Source organism: Arabidopsis lyrata (assembly GCF_000004255.2).
Source record: "Arabidopsis lyrata subsp. lyrata unplaced genomic scaffold ARALYscaffold_106, whole genome shotgun sequence".
In the NCBI taxonomy this organism is placed as follows: domain Eukaryota; kingdom Viridiplantae; phylum Streptophyta; class Magnoliopsida; order Brassicales; family Brassicaceae; genus Arabidopsis; species Arabidopsis lyrata.
In genome coordinates this window covers 1,608-20,070 of record NW_003302476.1, presented here as the reverse complement: position 1 = coordinate 20,070, position 18,463 = coordinate 1,608, and the positions used below count along the sequence as shown (strand labels likewise).

The window sequence follows — 18,463 nt, the reverse complement described above, 5'->3', positions numbered from 1 at the left end:
GGTTTCTTCTCTCCACCGTCACCGCCAGGTTCAATCCTTAAACTCTGGCTTCTTGGAGGCAATTCTTCGTTGAGATCTTCCCATAACATATCCATTTTCTCCTCTTCTTTGTCGTCCATCCAACGACTTCTCATCTCCACGTACGAGAAGCTCTTCCTCTGATCATGATCATCGTCTTTTCCAATGAGTAATCTCGCTAAACCAAAGTCGTAATCTTTCCGGCGGAAGGAGTTAACCGGCGAGTGTTTCCACAAAGGAGGTGAATCGAGACCAGAATGGTGAGAAGGATCATGAGAAGCTAGCGATGGGAAGCTAAATTCTTCAGATGAGACACTGTTCAGAGCCATTTTTCTGAGATCAAGAAACCAAATTAAAAATTATTAAAAAAAGAAGAAACAAGAAGAAGAGATGACCAAAGAGACAACACACAGTTTGTGTTTTGTTTTGTGATGTTGGATTCGTTACTCTGTTTTTTTTTTCTTTTTCTTTTCTGCTTCAACTGCTACAACAAGCGCTTTTTTTTTTTTTCTTTTTTTTCTTTCTCTAAGGATTTTAGGAGTTGCAGAGAAAGATTTTGATTTATTCGAAAGAAATATGTAATTATGGTAACAAAATAAAATTTTGTCTCTTTTGGGTTCTTTTTTATTAAGTTACGATATTTATAGGCGATTTGTCAACTCTAGTTTTCTTTTTTAGGTAATATATAGTTTATAGCCTTGTACACGTATCCCTCTGTTTGTAATGCAAATCAGATTTAACTTTATCAATTTTTACCATGATCCAAATCAGATATGTGAAAGTTGAAACTTTTTAAGCTAGAGATTTTAAGCTATTATATAGTTTTGAATAAATTGGTTTTGGATTAGCTATAAGATAAGAAATGTATAAAAAAGAGTAATGAGAGTGACATAACGCAGTTTCAATTTGACATCTCATCTACCGGTGGAGTGATTGATTGAGGAAAAGATGAACATAAAACGTTGTCACTATCTATTATCATCAATGTTATAACTCCACCTCATTAAATAACACTATTTCTTTAACAATTGACTGATAAAACTTCTGTTTTCGTCAACTTAGAAAGTCTCCATTTCTTGTTTTTCAAAGGGTTTAAACCAACCAAGGAAGAAAAATAGAAGATTCAATATAAAAAAAAATGCAAATCTTGAATTGAAGTCTTTAGTTATAGATGCTTGTAAGACCAATTTAAGCAAAACCCATCTCATGTTTATAGAATTTTAAATGCCACAAAAGGGTTTACGCGTGGGTGTGTGCTAATGGCGTGTGCTTGAACTCACAGCATATTTACCGATATTGGAGAAGAAGATGATCTCATCTGAGATCTCGTCCTCTTGCTCCTCTTTCCTTCTTCAATCTTCTAGAACCATTTTGTAAGTGTTAGACAGAACCATGGTCCATGTTCATAGTAGGTCGAGATAAGGAAAAGAGGTTGACTCTCTGGTTTGCAGTTATCGCAGTGAACCAGAAAACAAAGTGAAGAAGCTTTTAAGGTGACCGGAGAGATTCTTGGCGTCTAAGTGGAATGCCTTCTTCCTCATTTATATGCTTGCTTATCCGCAACGGTAATATTACCGATGAACCTGCAATAAAATAGCGAATAACAGTCAGTTTCAAGCTCTCAGAAACTCCAGAGGGATACAGAGTTACAGACACTTGGTGTTAAGAATGTATAGATACAACAGATGTCAATCCTTTTGTAAAATCACCAACTGTGTTTACCAAATTCTAGCTAGGAGTGTGTACATAGATCTATATACATATAGTATGCATATTCTTGTTCCTTGTACTTAAAGAGAGAGTAAGAGTAAGAATAAGGTTTCTTTTCATATCCGCATACTATTTTTTCTGATTGAATGCAAAAACAATCAAGCTCTTGCCAGTCAGAAAAACGTGTCTTCCAAGGTCGGATAAAAAAGAAACGCAAATAAGCGCCATAAATGAAATTAAGGAACGCACCCTCGACCATATCCTTTGTTCTGTGGAGAAGAAAAGTGCCTGAAAGTATTGTAACAAATCCACACATTTCTGTAACAATTTGAGTACCGTTTTGTCGATCCCAGTCCTGTTCAAAAAAACTTGGCAATTCGAATCATGTACCGAAACAACACCCTCATACAACTATATATACATTTTATGGGAGAAGAGGGTACCTTAAACATGATGACACTGGCCAAAATAGTAGAGATGTAAACATCACATAGTATATAGGGGATACTATAGCTGTATTGAATGTATCAAGAGCCTGTAAGTGAAATGCAATTCCTTTAGTAACAAAGTTAGACAACAAAAAATACCCACGATGAATTCTACAATTCGATTATCCTGAAGCACTTAATTAATAGTTACCTTGTTTAAGTAGTTCAATTGGGTTATCACACAGGTAAGTACGACCAAGGTGAATATCCATGTTTGTGGATAAAATAACTGATTTGTTCCAGAAAATGTCAGCTTTAATGCTATTCCAAGTGCTTTTACACTCATGACCTGTTAACATATTTGACAATATCATTATCGGTAAAGTGAATTAAGATTCTTTTTAAAGAAATATGGGATTACAAACTGAAAATACCAAAAACTACATACCGATAATGATCCCACAAGCGAGCAAATACCAATATAAACCATTACGTTTGTTTGCCCATATAGGGGGGCAAAACGGATAATGAGAAATACAGCAGCCCCAATTACCAGACTCGCATAGAACATGAAGGCTGCAATTAAACTAGATGAAGTTAGAAACTTACAATGAAAGGGGGGGAAAAATTCGTGAGATGGTACAAAGTACTATCTCCCAAACACTGGAGTATGAGAGTCCCATCAAGCAACGCACCTGGTTCTGTTGCAAGATTCCAAACTTCAATCACAGAATCAATTTCTTGTTCTTGAGGGGCATGTAAGACAATAGTTGTGGAACCCACAACACATAAGGCACAGCCAAGAATTCCAAAGATGTGTAGTTTTTCCCGTAATATAATATGAGCTAAGACAGCACTGAGATTCAGAGAACAAAGTGTATGAGAAAGAAAGAAAAATCACCGATTTAAACGTATATAGAAAACCATATAGAAGAGTCAGAGACATGGGCACTCTCGTACCTGATAATGATACTGACAGCACCTAGAGGAGTGACAAGTATAGCCGGCGCAAATGCATAAGCAGCGAAATTGGCAATTTCACCAAGTAACACTGAAAGAAGCAGAAACCAATGAGCAATAGATAAACCAACAACATAGTAATCAATCACTAAGAAAGAAGAAGAAAAAGCAAACACCAAGGAACAAACAATACTCACTTGTCGTCATGCCGATCCACCAAAGGGGCTCGTAGAGATAAGAATACCCACCAACACCTACAAACACAGTCTGTTACCTTTCGTGAACCAAAGGAAACCTAAAGGAACAACATTTACACACAGTCTTGAAGCAATGTGGCTATTAACTATAAAGTGAAGTTCAACAGAGGAAACACAAAATCTCCTATCTGTTCACAACCTCTGAATAGCTAGCTAATTGAATCCTGATAAGTTCAATTACAATTAGAGATCCCAAATCTGTTAGCTGCTTGTTGAGTTGAACATAATTCTGCACACTCTAAATCCACAATTCCAGCACCAAAATCGAAACCCAGAAACCAAAATTCGATTTTAAGAAAGAGATTTATACCTGCCCTAGTGCCAGTGCTCGCAGCTTTCTTAAGCCCTTTCTTCTTAACAATGAAACTAGCACCAATGAACAAACTAGAAGACAATGCTAAAACCAAACCCTTGATGTTATCAGACGACATTCCTTTATAAGAATCTCGCCAGCTTCCACCAGATTCCGCCATTCTAACGCCAAATTCGAAACCTTTTTCCACTTTAACTTCGACCCAGATGAGAAAACCCTAGATTTCGTCAGATCGGAACTTCGGATTTAGAGATCGAAGCAGAAATCGCTTCTCCGACTACTAATTCCTGGTTATACTCTACGAATTCGGAGGTTGCTTGAACGGAGAAGCGAGATTTGAAATCGGAGATTGAGGGAAGAAGATCTTGTAGGTGAAGATTTGAGGACCAAAAAGAGAAACGCTGAGAATGTAAATGACTGTCCCTACGGTCACTTTCCGGCGCCACCATTCCTTCTTTCTTTTTACTAAAATAAAGATTACAAAAGATAAATGTCACAAAAATAAATAATATTTAGTTTCTTTTTTGAGATTTATCTAAATAATAAAATAAAATTTCAATTTTGGTTTTCCTTAGCCTTTTTTTGGTCAAAAAACAAAAATTCACTAAAAACAAAGAAAATCAAAATTTAAATTTTATAGTATATTTATTCCTTAGCATTGTAAGCCTAACTACAATATTTTATCAATGCAAATAGTACTCGCATTGATCAGAGACAAACTTATGATTCATGTATGCAATTTTTTCAATCAGGCCATTTGTGCTTTAAAACTTGTAAACGCCAACAAATGCATCATATATATACATGTTACAGTCTTACAGACTGTTGATGCACGAATCACACAAGTACGAAATAGGGTTTCTCTAGGGAAGTAAAAAGAATCTCCTAAAACAATTCGAGCCGAGAGTTAAAATAGCGTTAGGCGAGCCGAGATTGGTGACGTCGGATTGAGGAGTCCGGGTCGTTGATTAGGCCGAACTGTAGGTTATTTTCCGAGTTGAACAAAGCTTGAAGTCGCTTTCCTTTTCCAAACTGAGATCAGTTTTCGCCTCCTAGCCGAGCTCTTCGTGTCCTAGCCGAGCTCTTCGTGTTCTTGCCGAGTTCTTCGTGTCCTTGCCGAGCTCTTCGTGTCCTTGCCGTGTCAGCGTGATTTTCGATGGATGTGACAGGACTAGTCGTCCTGCCTTTATACCTCTGCGGAGTAGGGCGCACCCTGACAGGTTTTACCGGTTTTACCCTTGCGTCTGGTGACGTGGCAGACCCGTAGGGCGGCGAGGTCGTCTGGGCCTTGATACCTTTGGGTTTAAGGCCTGCCTCGTTGATGGGCTTCCTTTGGATTGGGCCTTATATTTCTAAAGCCCAATCTCTCCCTCAACAGTTGCCCCCCAATCATGATTCATCGTGTGCTGCGAGGATCATGATTGCTTTTCCCTTCCCAAGACACGCAAGAGATCGTCCTTCTTCGCGCCGTTCCGGAGCAACGAGTTTCGGCGACGCGCGCGCGTGGGAGAGACGCGAGGATCGATTCGTCTGATGTGGTTCCCGGTGTTCGGAGATCGAAGCGTCCCTTCGCGTGTGAAGCTATCCTAGCTCGTAATTATTGCTCAATTTTGTAGATATAATGATTACTTATCACCTTTCGCTTCTATAAATACCCCCTCTTCTCTCGTCCGTTTCTCATTCTTCTTCCTCCGCTAAAGGTATAACCTTCTCCTCTCTATTTCGTTTTCTCTCGTTTTATCTCGTTTTTTGTTTTATCGCGATGTCTTCCGACGCTAGTTCTCGCGGTTCCGTTTCCGACCACTTCCGTTCTCGCACCCCATCTGATTCTTCGGATCGTGTATCATCCGTTGATCGATTCCGGGCCAATTCTTTTGATGACGACCTAGAGTCCGTCTCGTCCCCTCGTCGACAGAACTCGTCGAGGTCGTCTGACGCTGGTTCCTCGATTCTCGCGGCCGAACTGCGACGTCGCGACTCGCCCTCTCAACGGGATCTTATTGGGGCTACCTCGATCGTTCCATTCGTTCCTAGTCTCCGAGATGAGGATATTGGTGACGTCAAGTTTGACGATCTGGAGGTTGAGCCTGAGCTCGTTGAGATGCCTTTCGGGGTTCCCGGACCGTCTCCCTATCACGTTGACTTCCTGGGGCCGACCCGGACGTCATTTGAGACCCTCGCATATACCCTCCATTATTGTGACGCTCCGTCCTCGATTGAGACTCGCATCCCGGCCTTATCCGAGCGACCTTGGTCCGCTCCGGCCGGCTTCCTCTGTGTTTATGAGAGCTTCTTTACGGAGTGCGATCTCACTTTTCCGATTCCGGGCTTCCTGCTTGAATACGTAGCGAGGCGGGAGATGGCTCTTTCTCAGCTTTCTGTTGCTGCCATCCGGAATGCGGTAGGCCTGGTTCGGTTGGCGAGCAGGTGCGGCGTGGTTGTTCGTTCTTCTCACTACGAGGAGGTGACTAAGATTAAGAGCCTCAGCAAGAAAAAGCCGGGCTTACACTACGTCCAGTCATCCACGACTCCTAAGCTTGTCGACGAGGCCAAGAGCAAAACCAGTGATTGGTCGGCGGGATACTTCTTTGTTAGGATTTCGGCAGAGTCTGTTGAGGACGTTAGAATTCCGATCTATACAGGGTGGAAAATTTCACCCGGTAGCTTGAGCTCGTCCTCCGCCCTCATACTTCTTCTTTGGTTGTTTTCGATTTTCTTATATTTTCCTTTTTTATGCAGCTCGTTTCCCGACGATATTTGATCCATTTCCCGAGCAGCTCAAGAAGGACCTCGAAAAGATTCGCGCCGAGGGTACATATATCTGGCCGTCTACCAACAAAGTTGCTCGCCGCCCCTCTCGGAATTCTTCACGCGGTCGCCGAGGTTCTTCTTGTCGTGGGCCAATTCGTCAAAGTTCCAAAGTTTCCGCTCCTCCAAAACCAGGTATCGCATATATCGTTCGCATCCGCGGGTTTTCGTTCCCTTGGCTCATACGTATTTTTTGATTTTTAGGTCGTAAAGCAATGGGTAAGTTCGACCTGAGTGTGGTTCCGGATTACGCCAGTCGTTACAAGGAGAAGAGGCCGGCCTCGGAGACTCCTGTGGCGAAGCCAACTCGCTCAGAGGAGCGCCAAATGAGGGAGGCCCTGAAGAAGAGTCTCCTAGATCAGGGAGGGCGTCACGCCTTCCAGGCCGGAAGTTCTCGACCGCTGAGCCCTAACTCCGAGAGGGTAAAAAAGAACGAGGCGCTCGTAGCTCGTTTAACTCAGCAGGCTGGTGAGGGTGACCGAGCTGTAATCCTTCCCCCAAGTGACGATCTCCGGGCCGTAGGAGCCCGAAGTGGCTCAGTCGAGCCTCTGAATAGGAAGAGGCCGGCTGATACGGGGGCTCGTCCGATTGCCCAGAAGAGGCCTCGGGTCGCCGACCACCGGTGGTCGTACCGCTATGTCGATAGGGATGTTCCCTTTACATCTAATGCGGATGCCTGTGCTGCTCTATTCCGCGAGATGGGTCATGGCCCCGGCTCGTTCCCTCTAATCGAGGATCTTCGGGAGCGGGATGCGTATACCGAGGCGGCCCGGAAATCATGCGAGGTTATTACTATATATATGTGTATATATATTTTTGTTACCCTTTCTCGGTCGATTGTTTATACATATTTTTATCAGGCGACTTTCGCGATGAACCGCATGGTTCATCTCTACGAGCGCCGAGTTCGTCGGCTTTCGACCGAGAACCCGAATTCGAGTGATTATCAGGCTGCCATTGCTGCGGAGAAGGAGCGGGTAGAGCAAGTCTCGCGAGAGTTGGGTGCTGTTAAGGACGAGGCGGTGAAGCTTAGGGAGAAGGTCAACCTTCTCGATCATCACCGGAATGGGCTGATTGCAGAGAGGAACCGTTTGAGCGCCGAGGTGGAGGCAGAGAAGGCTCGGTATGACGAGCTCGCTGTGATCCTCCGCTCCGAAAAGGCTAGACTGCGAGAACGTCGTGCTGAGTACGGCGAGTACTGTAGGGGCAAAGCTCTTGCGAAGATGGCCCGGCTGTTTCAGGCTCGTCTCACCCGTCTACAGGCTCACGTTGAGGATACCCGTGCCGCGCAGCCCACTCTTCTGCTTTACAACCAGGCGATCGGGAACCTTGGTTTTCTGAAGGCCTTAGTGGAAGACGGCGAGGTCGTCATTAAGTCGGAGGAAACGCTCTCCAGGGTTGAGGCCGACGTGGCGCAGTACAGAGCTGATCTTGCGGCCTTAGACGTGACCGAACTTCAGGATGGCGATTTCGATGCCTATACCCTCTTTGCGGACCGGGACGAGGTTACTGAGAACCTTCAGTATGCCGCTTCGGCTGCCAGTGGTAGGGACTTCGTCGGAGGCGACGAGGTCGAAGAAGACGCCGTTGATCAGGACACTCAGCAGGAGGTCGCAAATGAAGCTCGCGAGACCGGGGCCGAACTTCAGGATGGGGGTGGTTTTGGGACCGAGGCTATAGGCGCTGAGCAGACTGGCGACGGCCAGGAGGTTCCACGGGTGGCTACTCCGCTAGCTCAGGTTGTTGAGGACGGGGAGGACGTTGATATCGAAGGCTGACCGCGAGGTCATTTTTAAAGTTGTCGTTTTGCCGCTCTTGACGGCTTTTTCTTATCTAGTCGCCGCTTTGTCGGCTTTTGAACTCATGCCGTTAACTCGGTTTTTAGCTTTACTTCTGCTGGGTCGGTTTGTTTGAACATGATTGCCGCTAGGTCGGCTTATTTTATGTGGTTTTTGCCTTTATTTCTTCTTTTCCTTCTTTTATTTTAGCCTGTTCTTCAGGGTCGGCTCCTGTGTAGGACGGGACGCGGCCGGTTTCTGTATAAACCTGGTCGTGATCGGTTTGGTGCGAGTTCACCAAGCTGATGCGAGGCCTAGGCGCCAAGGTTATTTTGGTTGCTGGTAGGCTTGACCGGTTGGGAATTTGTGAGTCCGTCCTCGGCTTATACGTTTATTCTGCCGGTATGATGCAAGTGCTGGACTTGGCTTGTGCGAAATTTTACCTATTTCGGCTTTTCCGAGTTTGCTCGGAGTGTTCGAGGCGGGCTCGAGACATCGTGAGGTGCGACGCGCGGTGATCGGCTTATCCTGTATTGGCCTGACAACTTTTTGGGAGTGCGGGTTCGTCCCCGGCTTACGCTACCCAATTTATCGAGGCTTTGCGAGTACGGAGCTCGGCTTTCAGACCCTTAAGTGTAGGTTTTTTCCAAGACTTTTTTACTTGTTTTGGCAGACTTAAGTAAGGGTGTGCGTTCTCGTTCGAACGTGTTCGATCGAATTGCCTGGCCAGGGTATCGATGTATAGTTCGGTTCGGTTGTATTTCAACATTAGATGGAAATACAAAATTTTGTTAATATAATAGCTGCGCCCTGCAAGCAGGGCTGCCTACGTACCCCCTGATCGGAGGGATCAAGCCGTTCGTAGTTCACATTACATAGAGAGGCATCGGTAAGGCCGAGCTACCTTTTTTTTTTTTTTTTTTTTTTTTTTTTTTTTTTTTTTTTATATATATAAAGAGAGCGAGGTCGTCAGTAGTAGTATCGCTTGAGGTGCATGGAGTTCCAAGCTCGTGGGACTTCAGTGCCGCTCATGGTGAGGAGCTCGTAGTCGCCGGGGCGAACTATTTTTGAGACTTGGTACGGCCCTTCCCAGTTTGCTCCTAGTTTGCCGGCGTTGAGTTCAGCTGTATTTTCGAAGACCTTCCTGAGTACAAGGTCGCCGACGTCGAAGTGGCGGTTGTGTACTTTCTTGTTGTAGTATCGGGCGGCGGCGAGCTGGTAGTTCTGAATTCGGCATAGTGCGGTGTTGCGCATTTCCTCAAGTTCGTCGAGTTTGTCAAGCATCATCTGGTCGTTGAGGTCGGGACGGACTGCCATCATAGAACGGCGCAAACTCGAGTATCCGACCTCGGCTGGGGCCATTGCTTCCATGCCGTAGGCTAGCGCGAATGGTGTTTGCGTGGTGGCGCTGCGGGGCGTAGTTCGGTACGCCCAAAGTACTCCGTCTAGCTCGTCTGCCCAAGCTCCCTTTTTGTCGTCGAGGCGTTTTTTGAGGCTGGCAAGAATAGTTTTGTTGGTCGCTTCGGCTTGCCCGTTGCCTTGCGGGTATCTCGGTGTGGACTTGTTTAGACGAATTTTCCAGTTCGCACAGAAATTCTCAAATGTCAGTGAGATAAATTGCGAGCCATTATCGGTGATGATTTCGTATGGAAGGCCGTGTCGGCATATTATATATTTCCAAACGAAGTTCTGGACATCCTTGGCTCGTATTGCCGCGTACGATTCGGCTTCCACCCATTTAGTAAAGTAATCTGTCATGACCAGGATGAACCGTTTTTGCCTGGAGGCTGGTAGCGGGCCGACGATGTCCATAGCCCACCTCATGAATGGATATGGTGCCGCACCAACCTTGAGTAGCTCGGTTGGTCGATGAATCGAGGGCGCGTGTCTCTGACATTGGTCGCACTTAGCCGCGAAGTCCTTACAGTCCGATATCATAGTCGGCCAATAGAAACCTTGCTTTTTGATTTGTAGCGCGAGAGCTCGTCCGCCGGAGTGGTTGCCGCCGGCCCCCATGTGTGTTTCCTTCATTATTTCTGTGATATCTTCGCCGTGTAGGCAGTTCAGCCATGCTCCGGTTGCGCTGAGCTTTAGGAGGCGATTTTCCAAGGTAGTGTATTTTGCGGCTTTGATGCGTAATCGACGTGCTGCCCACCTATCCGTTGGGACCGTTCCATCGGTGAGGAAATCGCGTATTTCGACCCGCCAGTCTGTTGAGTCGGCTGCGTCCGGATCGTGATTGATTCCGACGAAGTTGACAGTATCGATTGCTTCGATGCTTGGTCGATCTACGCTTTCCACCGGGATAATACGTCGAAGATCGGGGTCCGACGTAGAAGCTAATGCGGCGAGAGCGTCAGCCGGCGCGTTATCTCCTCGCGGGATTTTGGTTAGTTCGAAGTGTGTAAACTGCGAGGATAGTTTCTTGACGACCTTGAGGTATGCCTCCATAGTGTCGTTTTTGGCTTCGTATTCGCCGTTAAATTGATTTGCGACGAGCTGTGAGTCAACGTATGCTTGGACTCGTTTGATCTTCATTCCTAGGGCGAGACGTAGACCGGCAATGAGTGCTTCGTATTCGGAGACATTATTTGTTGCCGTGAAACGCAGACGAAACGATTGCTCGATTATTTCCCCGGTTGGTGAGACCAGTCGTATGCCGACGCCAGAGCCATGCGATGACGAGGACCCGTCGGCGTACAGCGTCCAGACGCCGTTCTGAGGGTCGCCAGGCTCGGGGTCCCCGCTTAGGTTTTTTGGAATGAGCGGTAGTTCAATAAGGAAGTCGGCTAAAACTTGCGACTTCATTGCTGGTCGGGTCCTGAAGTCCATATCGTATTCGCTGAGCTCGATTGCCCATTTAGCCATTCTCCCAGACTGGCTCGGACTGTGTAGGGCGGTTCGTAGTGGTTGGTCGGTGAGGACGGCGATTGTGTGGGATTGAAAGTAGGGACGTAATTTCCTTGCAGATGTTACGACCGCTAGCGCAGCTTTTTCCATTGTGGGATAGCGTGTCTCGGCTTCGATAAGGGATTTGCTGACATAAAAGATCGGCTTCTGGTCGCCTCGGTCATTTTTAACAAGCACACCGCTCACGGCCGAGCTGGATACCGCGATGTAGAGAAATAACGTTTCGCCGTTTTCTGGCTTAGCGAGAACCGGGGGCGTCGTGAGGTACTGTTTGAGTTCGTTGAAAGCATTTTCGCTCGCTTCATCCCATGCAAACTTGTCCTTTCTTTTTAAGAGGTTATAGAAGGGTAAGCACTTGTCCGTCGATCTGGCGATGAAGCGGTTGAGTGCGGCGATCCGTCCTGTTAATCGCTGCACCTCGCGTGCATTTTTTGGAGAAGGCAGATCGAGGATTGCGCGAATTTGCTTTGGGTTGGCTTCGATCCCCCTTTGTGTGACCATGTACCCTAGGAACTCGCCGGATGTTACGCCGAACGTGCATTTCGCGGGGTTTAACTTCATATTGTATTCGTTCAGTACGTCGAAGCATTGGCTAAGGTGTCGGACATGGTCGGCTGCTACTAGAGATTTTACCAGCATGTCATCTATGTAAACTTCGATGGTTCGTCCGAGATGATCGGCGAACATCTTATTTACCAAACGTTGGTACGTCGCGCCGGCGTTTTTGAGGCCGAATGGCATCACCTTGTAGCAATAGGTTCCTCGGTCTGTGATGAACGAGGTCTTTTCCCTATCATCCCTGTGCATGAGGATTTGATTGTATCCCGAGAATGCATCCATGAAGGACAGAAGTTCGTTCCCGGCGGTCGCTTCGACTATCCTGTCGATGTGGGGGAGCGGGTAGCTGTCTTTTGGGCACGCCTTATTGAGGTCGGTAAAGTCTACACAAACACGCCATTTGCCGTTCTTCTTCTTCACCACGACCGGGTTCGCTAGCCATTCCGGATATTTTACCTCGGTTATCGAGCCAGCCTTCAATAGCTTATCGACTTCGTCATTTACGGCCCTGGCTCGCTCCGGTCCCAACTTTCGCCTTTTCTGCTTTACCGGTTTATAGGTTGAATCGACGTTAAGCTCGTGCGTAACGATCATAGGGTCGATGCCTATCATGTCGTCTACGCTCCAGGCGAACGTCTTAGAATTCTTTTTTAGGAACGCGATGAGTGGCTCTTTAACCGATGGTACTATCTCGGCCCCAATTGCGACGCATCTTGTCTTATCCGTCTCGTCAATATTCACTTGTTCTGTTCTGCTCAGTTGAGGCTCTTCGAGGGACTTTTTTAGGGTCGGGACGGTCGACGATGTTGGCATCGTTAATTGCTATAACTTCTTAGCGACGCGGTTCTTGTGTTCGATGAGAAAACATGTTCTTGCGATCTGTTGATTCCCTCTCAAGGTGAACACTCCGTTGTGCGTCGGGAACTTGATGCACTGGTGGTACGTGGACGGGATCGCCTGCATTTGATGCATCCAGGGTGTTCCCAAAATGACGTTGTAAACTGCGGGCTTGTCAACTACGACGAACTTGACCCACGAGATCGTTCCTCCGACGAATACGGGCAGCTTGATCGTCCCGATTGTCATTACGAAGTCACCATCGAATCCGGCCAACGGGCGCGATACGGGTTTTATTTGTCGATCGCTGACATTCATTATAGCCAAAACGTCCTTGAAGATGAGGTCGACCGAGCTTCCAGTATCGATGAGCACTCTAGTTACTCGGCTATCGCCGATGATGAGTTCGACGACGAGAGGGTCGTTATGCGGTGTATCGACGCCCTCCAGGTCGGATTGGGTGAACGATATGGGTTCGTCGTCGGGCGTAGTTGGTGGTGCGCTCGTGGACGGCCACACTTCCTTCATTTCAGCTTTTTTGCGATGTTGTTTAATTGACCGAACTGAATCGTTGCAGTTTTGCAGCCCGCCCATTATCATTCGGACCTGTCTGACGACCACCGGAGCTTCGGCTGGTGCCTTTCCATTCCGAGGTCTTTTGGCAGAATCATTCGCACCCTCGACTTCCTCGGTTTTCGCGTGGTCTTGTAGATATTGACGAGCCGTGCTCTCGTTACGCTTTTGATTCTTACTTCCTTGGGCGCGGTCGCACTCGATCGCGATGCTTCCGCTCTTATATTTTGCCATCAGCAAGCTTTGCAGATACCGGCAATCCTCGGTGGCGTGCGCTCTACTTTTATGGTACTCGCAGAATATTGACGTCGATGCCGGGGGATCGGTGTCCCTTACATATTTGTTCCACGGCCTTGGTGATGGTGTTTCGCTGTTAACGACGAAGGTCGTAGGTCGTCGTGCCTGGCCGATGTTGCCTTTGGAATGTTGCTTTGGCTCGGCGTTATTTGCTGTGTTAGATATCACCGAAGCCGTCTCCTTGGTTACGGATGTTTTGGGCGGATTATGCTTTTTGGCTAGAACGAGCCGCTCTTCTTCGAGCTCGATATACCGCGAGGCTCTATGAAGTGCGTCCTCGAGAGTGTTCGGAGCATGAAGAGTGATATCGTCTCTATACTTTGAATCGTACCAGACGGCGTTGCGTAGGGCTACTATCGCGGCCTCGTCAGGGATGGTGATTTTGGTTACTACCACCTTGAAGCGATCGATGAACGATCGGAGTGATTCCTTGGAGCCTTGCGATAGGGACCACAGGTCGGCGTTGGACGTCTGGTTCTCGATGAGAGGTGAGTAATGCTTTAGGAAAGACGACGACAATTGGTTGAAGCTGCTGATCGTGTTTGGCTTTAGGCGGGAGAACCAGTTGAGAGCTGGGCCCGTGAGATGTTCGATAAAGATCTGGTACCGCCCTGCCTCGAAGTTTTCTGGAGTCAGCTCGGCGCGGTTAATCGCGACGCTGAAAGATTGCAGAAATTCCTTAGGGTCGCCTTTTCCGTTGTACCTTTCCAATTTGATTTTCTTGGATCCGCGGACGGAGACGCTTGTGATTCTTCGGGTGAAAGCGGTTTGCTGAGTTTCCTCGAGCACACGGTCGAGTTCTGGAGCCGAACTAGTGGCACGATGAATTTTCGAGCTCATTTCCAGGACAGCGCGTCTTAGTTCGGCGATCTCCGTATCTCGCGGATTGGTGCTGCCCATGGTTTGGACGGGCTGAGCTACCTGGGGACGTCCGGGGAGTGCTGGAGTGTAGGCCGCGTTTGCACTCCGACCCGTTTGCAAACGGTTGATCTCGTCCATGGAGAACGCTTGAGCCGCGGCTAGAGATGCGAACCGAGCATCTGTTCGTGCGTCCTGTCGACCTAGATGGTCGAGGATGTTCTGGAGCAGTCGGTTTGGCTCGGCGGGAGTTGTTGCCGCAGCGTGCCGTTCTGCATGGTTTTCTTCGAGGTTCGTTGGACGTCGTCTGCTGGGAGAGGTCGGTTCGCCTTCCTCCTGATGTGCCGGGGGCGTTTCGTTCCTTGCTGCCTCTGCTGGCCCCTCGGGCGTCTGAGGTAGCGACGCGGGAATAGCTACCGAGGTATGGGCAGCCTTCCTAGTCGGAAGTACTCCTAACGGGATCGGCGTCACCGTCTCTCCTCCCGTGGAGGATGCGTTGTCGTCTCGGACACCCATGCTGGTACCCTGGTTTCCGTCGGTTGCCATCGTGTTGTCGCGGGCTCATTTTGTTGACTGGAGAAATCTCTGAGCTATCCCCCTACCTGGCGCGCCAACTGTTGATGCACGAATCACACAAGTACGAAATAGGGTTTCTCTAGGGAAGTAAAAAGAATCTCCTAAAACAATTCGAGCCGAGAGTTAAAATAGCGTTAGGCGAGCCGAGATTGGTGACGTCGGATTGAGGAGTCCGGGTCGTTGATTAGGCCGAACTGTAGGTTATTTTCCGAGTTGAACAAAGCTTGAAGTCGCTTTCCTTTTCCAAACTGAGATCAGTTTTCGCCTCCTAGCCGAGCTCTTCGTGTCCTAGCCGAGCTCTTCGTGTTCTTGCCGAGTTCTTCGTGTCCTTGCCGAGCTCTTCGTGTCCTTGCCGTGTCAGCGTGATTTTCGATGGATGTGACAGGACTAGTCGTCCTGCCTTTATACCTCTGCGGAGTAGGGCGCACCCTGACAGGTTTTACCGGTTTTACCCTTGCGTCTGGTGACGTGGCAGACCCGTAGGGCGGCGAGGTCGTCTGGGCCTTGATACCTTTGGGTTTAAGGCCTGCCTCGTTGATGGGCTTCCTTTGGATTGAGCCTTATATTTCTAAAGCCCAATCTCTCCCTCAACACAGACTATAAATTCTTTATAAATTTGTCTCTTGGTAGATGAATTTGGTAAGTGAGCGAAGCTTAAAGTTGGATTGTAAAAAAGAAAAAAAAAATTGTATTGCCCGACTCAAATGGATTTGACACGAGTGCAATGGCCCATGGGCCATATCTCTTTAACAAATATGACATTAGAGAACCCTGCCAAAGTTTTCACAGAAATGGTTCATGTTTTGAATTTATTACATAAGAGGGCTCAGATTATATTTTCCTTTTCTTGAGATCTTTCTTTCACCGAAGCATAACAGTAAAAAATTGTAGTCAAACACAGTATTTATTGACGTCCAAACAAAAAAAAAACAGATTTTACTTCAGAATAAAATAAATAACAAAAGTAAAAAAAATGAAATAAAAATAAAGAACGGGTAAAGTACAGACGACCCAAAGTTTATTAAATTCTCACTTTTAGACAACACTACTGTATTTGATGGATTTTCATATAAAAAGACTAGTAAACTAATGGAATCCCATAGCCCCTGACATGGCTGGTGCGTCCGCAGGCGGTGAAGGTAGAACGGTTAACGCTAACACTCCACTAATCGCAGCCGCAATAGCTCCGACCACAAATGAAGGTAGGTTTCCACCGCCGAAGTGAGCGTCCAATGGTCCACTTGAGAATGATACTATCATTTGTGGTATACAAATCGCTATATTTAAAACGCCTAGAGAAAGTCCTGTAAAAAGAAACACGGTTTTGTTAATTTCAAATTTAAATATTTATGTTACAAAAGAAACGAGTATCTATGTTTCAAACATTAGGTGCATGAATGATGAAACCTATGGATAATTAAAAGATAAGAACAGATTACATAGAGATCTCAATTAATATAATTAAGTTAATAAATCTCACCCTATTAAATGCTATAGATAAACTTGTAGATATTATCCACACAAGTAGAAAAGAATTTGAAAAAAGTTACAAAGGAAATATTTACTCCCTTTTTTCTCCTATGCAATAAAGGAAAGAATTACTTTTGAATATATAGATACAATAGTGCACAAAATTGGAAACATAATCTTTCAATTAATTATTCAAATCAAACGCTTGAACTCAATAAATGCTAATATAACATTTTCGGCCCCACATTATCAGAATCTGACCATTAGATTTGTAACTTAACATTTTAAATAAATCAAAATTACCTTGGCCGGCACCGGAATTGGTTGAGAAAATGGACGCTAGTGCAAATGGAACACTGTAAGTAATCTGTCATAATAATAACAAAAGGAAAAAGAATCGGTTACAAACCTAAAATTGTAAAGAAAACAAAAAGACAAAACAAAAGTGTACTTACGGCCAATGGGATACCAAGAACGGTAAAGAGACTAAATACTCCGGCTTTAATACCACTGCTCGGTCCGGACAAAGCACCGGCGGTTTTCCGGTGGTTATCAGCGGATTGCGTAACAAGAACCGTCATGGCCAAACCTATGGCGAGTATGAAATTCACACATCCCCAAAGTCGTTTAGCTCCTCCCATTTTCCGACCAATCGATTCAACACCAAGTGACACGAAACCAAGAAGTATTGAATTAAACATCAATCCCAATGCACCAGCCTGAACTCCTTGGTCGTAAAGTTTCTTGGCTTGCTCATTTCCATCTGAATTTCCACCGTACACTTCACGACCCATCCAATCGGTATCGTACAAAAGAAACGGAAACCAAGCGATCCAATTAATAACCGTGACCATTAGAAGCATCCACATGGGACGTTTCATGACTCTGACAGCTCCAAAGATTTCTCCAAAGAAAAAAAGACTTGATGTTTTCTCTTTCTCTCCATGTGGCGGAGACCATTGTTTGTCTTTAACGTACCATAGAGACGAGAAGGTGAGGATAAGGAGGAGAGTGATGGATAGGAAGAAACAAGTCTTGAGATTCGCGCAATAGACATCGCAAGCTTTTGTCATTGTGAAAGGAAACATTTTGTGAAGGTTAGTGTAAGATCCAGCAGCGTAACCCAAAACGTTTCCAACCGCCATAAAAAAAGAGAAACATGCGTTTGCGACTCGCGTTTTTTTAGCGTCTCCGGCGGCTAAATCGGCTAAGAAAGCACGGCATGGTCCTTGTAAGGTGTTGTTAGCCACGTCAAGGACCCAAAACCCGGTAAGGAAGATTATAATGGCTCGAGTCCTTACCTTGTTCTCGAGTTTATCTCCAAAACTATGTCCCATATCCGCCGCGAATCCGATAAGGAAAACCGAGACGGCTACGAGTACGGCTCCGGTGGCGATGAAAGGACGACGGCGACCGAATCTGGACTCGCATCGGTCACTGTGGTAACCGACGATTGGTTGAACAAGCATGCCGGAGATAGGACCACAGAGCCACATGTAAGACGACCATTTGTGAGGGATTCCGAGAAGTTGTACGTAAGGAGTCAGAAGAGAGAGCTGTAAGGCCCACCCAAACTGTACACCGGCGGCGATTGAAGCCACGGAGATGATTTTACGCAGCGGAGATGGTTGACCGAGATCTTCCGATGAAGACTGTGTCTCTAACGCCGCCGCATCGTTGGCGGCTCTTTCTGCTTCCAAGGCTCCCATTATGAAAAAACACGAACAGACAAAAAGAAAATTTTTGAGGAAAGAAAAAGAAAAGGAAATTTGCTTTTTTTTTTATCTACCTTTCTATCGATTTTTTTTTAAGTGAGGATTTTGTTTTGTGATGTAGGAGATGAGACATTGGAGTTGTATTTATAAGCGAGGAAGAAGATTATTTTCCAGATAAGAGACGCAGTTAGAAATCTCATTTGTGTGAGTGCATGACAATGTGAGGACACGTGGCAGTTTAAGACATTAACTCCTTTTTGTTTTGTTTTTTTTAGTTGACTAAACTAAACTAGTTGTTTAGAAGAATAGTCAAGGTTTCTACCAAACAAAAAAGAAGAATAGTTAAGGTTTATTATTTAATGAAAGCCCTTATTTTGATAGTATATATTATTTTATA

The 18,463-nt window shown here is 46.1% G+C and overlaps 4 protein-coding genes across 4 annotated transcripts; 1 reads left to right on the top strand and 3 right to left on the bottom strand.

Annotated features, from left to right (window-relative positions):
• Positions 1-5: 5 nt before the first annotated feature.
• Positions 6-688, bottom strand: LOC9298957 (the record flags this gene model as incomplete). Its single annotated transcript, XM_002862836.2, has 2 exons — positions 430-688; positions 6-351 (listed from the first exon to the last, which is right to left on the bottom strand). A coding segment is annotated over exon 2 (342 nt), but the record flags the coding sequence as incomplete, so codon positions are not given.
• Positions 689-1,124: 436 nt separating this feature from the next.
• Positions 1,125-4,141, bottom strand: LOC9298958 (probable magnesium transporter NIPA4). The gene is given in 10 exon segments (XM_021017849.1): positions 1,125-1,601; positions 1,978-2,083; positions 2,172-2,203; positions 2,206-2,263; positions 2,368-2,505; positions 2,605-2,732; positions 2,852-3,012; positions 3,117-3,207; positions 3,314-3,370; positions 3,684-4,141. Coding segments are annotated over 10 exon segments (1,029 nt in total). The 5' UTR covers positions 3,847-4,141; the 3' UTR covers positions 1,125-1,506.
• Positions 4,142-5,448: 1,307 nt separating this feature from the next.
• On the top strand, positions 5,449-8,272 carry LOC110226365 (meiosis-specific protein ASY2-like). Its single transcript, XM_021017830.1, has 4 exons — positions 5,449-6,346; positions 6,426-6,629; positions 6,699-7,279; positions 7,355-8,272. The coding sequence occupies exons 1-4, from the start codon at positions 5,449-5,451 to the stop codon at positions 8,270-8,272; spliced, it is 2,601 nt and encodes an 866-aa protein (XP_020873489.1).
• Positions 8,273-15,766: 7,494 nt separating this feature from the next.
• LOC9298959 (sucrose transport protein SUC5) lies at positions 15,767-18,138 on the bottom strand. The gene is made up of 3 exons (XM_021017819.1): positions 16,807-18,138; positions 16,655-16,718; positions 15,767-16,185 (listed from the first exon to the last, which is right to left on the bottom strand). The coding sequence occupies exons 1-3, from the start codon at positions 18,058-18,060 to the stop codon at positions 15,968-15,970; spliced, it is 1,536 nt and encodes a 511-aa protein (XP_020873478.1). The 5' UTR covers positions 18,061-18,138; the 3' UTR covers positions 15,767-15,967.
• Between the last annotated feature and the right edge of the window lie 325 nt (positions 18,139-18,463).

Coding starts and splice junctions, on each gene's coding strand:
- LOC110226365 (XM_021017830.1), top strand. CDS start 5,449: ATGTCTTCCGACGCTAGTTCTCGCGGTTCCGTTTCCGACCACTTCCGT. Junction 6,630..6,698: donor TTCCGCTCCTCCAAAACCAG/GTATCGCATATA, acceptor TTTGATTTTTAG/GTCGTAAAGCAATGGGTAAG. Junction 7,280..7,354: donor CGGCCCGGAAATCATGCGAG/GTTATTACTATA, acceptor TATTTTTATCAG/GCGACTTTCGCGATGAACCG.
- LOC9298959 (XM_021017819.1), bottom strand. CDS start 18,060: ATGGGAGCCTTGGAAGCAGAAAGAGCCGCCAACGATGCGGCGGCGTTA. Junction 16,719..16,806: donor TTCTTGGTATCCCATTGGCC/GTAAGTACACTT, acceptor TTATTATGACAG/ATTACTTACAGTGTTCCATT. Junction 16,186..16,654: donor CAATTCCGGTGCCGGCCAAG/GTAATTTTGATT, acceptor TTCTTTTTACAG/GACTTTCTCTAGGCGTTTTA.